The sequence below is a fragment of the Lingula anatina genome, chromosome 7 (genome assembly GCF_051362555.1).
Source record: "Lingula anatina isolate TDL-2025a chromosome 7, LinAna3.0, whole genome shotgun sequence".
Lineage (NCBI taxonomy): Eukaryota > Metazoa > Brachiopoda > Lingulata > Lingulida > Lingulidae > Lingula > Lingula anatina.
Genome location: NC_141773.1, coordinates 15,297,966 through 15,302,854, shown reverse-complemented (window position 1 = coordinate 15,302,854; position 4,889 = coordinate 15,297,966). Strand labels below are relative to the sequence as shown.

The 4,889-nt window shown below is 37.7% G+C and overlaps 1 protein-coding gene across 2 annotated transcripts in view; it reads left to right on the top strand.

The window, feature by feature from the left end:
* The first annotated feature begins 3,422 nt into the window (after nt 1-3,422).
* LOC106171953 (sortilin-related receptor) overlaps nt 3,423-4,889 on the top strand; it is a 34,450-nt gene continuing 32,983 nt past the window's right edge. For both annotated transcript variants that reach the window (XM_087017015.1, XM_087017016.1), the window contains exon 1: nt 3,423-3,743. In XM_087017015.1, the coding sequence (XP_086873141.1) occupies nt 3,432-3,743 (312 nt within the window). In that variant the 5' untranslated portion in view covers nt 3,423-3,431. The remainder of the gene's footprint in view (nt 3,744-4,889) is intronic.

Below are 4,889 nucleotides of genomic sequence, written 5' to 3'. Positions count from 1 at the left end.
TTCGAGACATCCGAATGTACGGAGGTTTCACGGGACTTCACTCCATTTCACAATTTCTCCGAGAATTCGGCTCCTGTTGTTAAGCCAACCATAAAATTGTGTATGGCTCTGTTTAAAAACGTTACAGACAGTTTTTTTTATAAAGTTGTCCAAAGTGAACCAGTCCAGACTGGTGAATAACGCACTTTCTTCCTGCGAATCGACCGTTCCTTTGATATGCTGTCACATCTGAACGATGATTGGGCTTCCCTTGCTATAATTATTTCAGTTGATAAACTGTTTTGTTCTTAAACTGACATTCAAGCCGAAGGGCAGGTACCAATGTTTGAAAACTAGCAATTGATAACTCCAAAGCTGTGTTTTACTCTCCAACAGAATCGACGCATTTTGCGGTCGCTAATATTAGTGTTTTTGTCCGAAATTGTTCTTGAAGATAACGTGCCTTCTCCTGGCGCATCGGTAATGCGAAATGCGATCTGACACACACCTTGAAAACGGGTAGTGTGGTCCGATATACCGGTTAATTCAGGATCCTTAGGTGCCGAGTCTGGTAGTTGGGTAGGCCTGATTCTGGCATGGGATATTTCATCTCTCCTAGGGACAAGCTCCACGGGTTACTCCTTGAACTCATTAAAATGTAAATTTTTAATAGGTGAAGTTTTATTGTGCGTTTTCAACCAAAGGAATTGACTTATTAAAGGTTAAACTATAATGTAGAGGTAAGTCTTTGTTTGACTAAGATACCCCTCTGAGAGTACCGCTCGATGCGAGAACGGACTCTGGTAAGACGTTGAATGCGCTACACCCATCCTGTGACGTCACCAAACCTTGATAACAGAACGAGGCTATTGGTACTGCGTGACGTCATGGTAGACTAGAAAACGTGCCAGAATCCACTTGATGTGGTTAAATTTTTTAGCGATAAAGACAAAACAATATGTTCTGGGAATTAATACAATACTAAAGTAACATCGAGCGCTGGCATGAAAACAGTGAGTTCGTACCGTACTGTTATACACTGTCATAAACAACAAGAAAAATATGTCAATAAATTCTGCCAACTTTTCTGCGTTGCCGCATTCGTTAGTCTGTCATTATTTCTGACTAACACTTCTTCTTTTCTTGGGGAATCTCGCTTGATTGTACGCTAAATTTCGAGACTCACTATATCTTGGTGATCTGTATGTTAAAGGACAACTAGTAGCAGTCTAGTCTCTGGAGTACAACACTCCAATTGTCTCCGCAGATTTTCCACGATTTCAACCAAATTATGCACAACTTAATTTAATTTTCTATAATTTCTTGTGTTTGGCGAATGCTTACTTATATCAATAAAACCCCTCTGCCATATCACGGGTTATGTTGGGATTGGCAGACTTAAGTTTAGATCTTACCAAATTCCAGACAATATTTTTTCAGCTTCTTGCAATTTTCGGTGACGACTTTTTATTTCCATACATTTTGCTTTATTGCCAGAAAATTCTAAGACTTGTTTTCGCTTTCTCATAAACTATATTAGTCATAATGAAGACTTGCAGTTTCTATAAGACTTGCGTCAAGGTACGAAGGTTTTGTATTTACAGTCGCCACCCTATACAAATCGCCCTGATCTACTCCATGGCCTGTTATAACTTAGTAGTTTAGTAGAGCGACTCGCACAGGCAGTCATTTTTACGGCACTGGGCCCACAAGCCAATATATAGGCCCTACTTATTTGCTGAAAATGTAATGAAAGGAAAATATAGGAACACACAGCTTGTTTTTTTTATCGTGGTATGGTGATCATGGACTATATAGTATAACAACCCACGTACTGTATAATTATGATAATGATCGTCTGCATTTGAAAGCTATAGCTAGCTCTTACAATGTATTTTACAGTTCTTCTACAACTGCAGTCACTTATGACAAGCTCCAACTTCTGGTCGTCATCATACCCAGGAAACTATACATCATAATTGACAAGCATGTTTTTTTTTCCTTTCCCTAATTTCTATGTAACTATTGTGAATAGTTAAACAGGAAATGGTTCAGAAGCTCCAGACTTACATAAGTACAAAATCTAGCTTCCTGTGGTTTTCCAACAAAGAAAACAGTCTCTTTTCTTAGTTCTTAATTGGCGTAATGAACGTTCAGTCCCAATCGATTTACTTAAATTCTCAAACTCAAATTCTGTCTTAACATGAACGTTCATTACGCCAATTAGCTAAGATTTTGAGTAGGTACGTCATGACGCCTGACGTCATGAGCTGCAAGTCGCTTTGAAAAAAATCCTTAAATTGAAGACAGTTGGACATGTTGGACTTGCTTCATAAAGTTTAAGAATGAATGAATAGATAATTTAACAAAAATAAGTATAACATGTGTTGTAGGATTTTGTGAAAAATAAAAGACGATAAAGACTAGACTGCAGTTCGATCGCAGCAAAACTGTTCATTCCTTCAAAAATGTGCTTATTGATTTTGTTGTGAATCAATATCATTGTATCTTACGAATGTTGTCGACAAATGTTAACAGCAAATCATATTAAAGATATTTAAAACTTTTTACATATATAGGCATAATTCTAATTTGATTATCTCAGGACGCACTGAACACAGCGACAGTTTGATAGTTTGATCACACGACACCAGTTGCACATTCGGGAGATCTTCGTATGAGATCTATATTTTACAATTATGAATAAATTACATTGTAAACAACTCATAGAAATATAATGTGTCGCAGGAAAAACTGTATTGAAACAATATTGTGCTCCTTTTCGATAGAAAAAAAGGAACTCTCCCCCCCCCCTCCCATCCTCCACCCCAAACCTCAGATCGACAAAACGATGAGTCGAATATTAAATATTCTGTTAGTTGAGACCGGTTGTGACAACTAAATACAAACGTGCCATCAAAAACATTTCTGTACCTCACATTTCTTAATAATCGATGTACAAATTATTGTACACCCATAATTTATATCGGCCAATAAGATATAAAAAATTACGGTAAAAAGATAATTGATGCTGTAAAGTCTAATTGGATCTAACTGATTAGTCCCTAATTATGTATTAGAGTAAAATGAAAGCTGTTTAATTGTCGATGTGAGACCAAATGTCCATTGGTCTTTGTCAGTTTTCACTGCCGATCAGTCTGCGTGAGGTAGAACGTTCTTAGACAAAGTTTGAACGACGTGTTTACGAAACGACGCATTTTTTCATGGCACCTGTTTTTTTCGAGGACACCTGTACCAGAGCGTAACTGGTGCCGCGTATGAATATGTTTTGTTTTTGATAGAACTTGTGAATTAAACTAATTCCACCAGCCCTTTAAAAATCTACCAAATGATTTAAATAATTAATTATTTCTTGGATCCCTTATGTGATACCCTAAAATGGTGTAACGAAGCGGAACTACTTTGTTTAGTTCATTTAGCGCAACCACTTCATGAGTGCTGCGCATAACAACATGGCGGCGACATTGCCACTTACTTTCCTTTTCCTGTTAGGATCGATAGAGTTAAATGTGGCATTAAAACATGGATCAAAATCAGAGACATTGCACGTGAGAAGAGAGAAACATGAAGAATATTTCAACAACAATAGGTTTACAATCAACATGCGTGAAAATGAGAGTGCGGAGGAGATTTTCCAGCGTCTGGCTGCAGAAATGGAGTCGGAACAGGACACCCCCTTGCACAATCGGCAAAAGAGAGCAGCGACGAAACCAGCGTGTAATGCCTCTGCAAGCACCTGTGAGGTATTATGTGACACACACATTCTTATTAATGTCTTCTAGGGGCTAGTTGAATACATATGTACCATACACCAGCGATCAGCCATTTCGAAAATCATGAATTGTTTCATGATTATGAATATGTGTCAACCCGGATGTTGATTGTTGTGTAAGGGACTCGTGATTAATTCCGGTGGTACCTGTATCCCCTTTGTATTCAGCACGTATGGCAGTAGGGTCCAGGACCCCCTCCCTTGAATAACATTGCCAACTGGTAAACAAAACCCCAATAACGACAACAAGATTATCGACATCATACATGTCTATTGATATGATTTATGATAATGTCTCTTTGGATATAATACTGTGACTGATACTGTGGTAATGGTCGTTAATGTAGGTCTCATTTCATGTAAGCAGTCTAGGGTCTGAGAAATGCTTTGCATATCATTTTCTGGGGTCTGATTTGTGGAAACCCTGCTCTAATTATCAACACTACCATGAAGTATTTGCACTTTCATTTAATGGTTTTAGATCTCTATTATATGTGCTAATTAGATATAGAAACAGGTAAAAGGCTAATTCAAGCTTATTTGTGCTGAATCAGCAGTAGTGATTCATAGGACAGTCTAATGCTATATATTAGGTGGGATTAAAATATAGTAGTTATTATAAGATATTATGTTGACATCAGCCGTGAGCTAAAGATTTTGAGGGTGAAGATTGTGTTCGTAGCCTCATATCCTTAATAAAAGAGACTACTATAGTAATGATCTTTATTATTTTATGCTTGGTCTTTATGACACTGTTAACCTAGGCCTGATCTTTATGTCTGGTCGACCTGGGAAGCATACAACACAATTATAGAAGTTATAAAACGTATGTGGACCTCTGTTTTATCATATATATATATACACACACATTATTAAAAGCACTGCCAAGACCAGGCGAGTATGGAGTTTGACAAGGGGATTTAAGAGGCAACTTCTTCCCCATCCTTGACTGCAATTTATGATTACTCTTCATTGTTTATGCCTGTATGCCATATGCAGGAGGCCCAAGACTTCTAGCTGAGACCCCTTGAACTCTATGCTTATATATCTTGATTGTTGTTGCAAGAGCACTTATGATAAGTCAGGGGCTTGTACAGAGTATTTGCTCACAAGCATT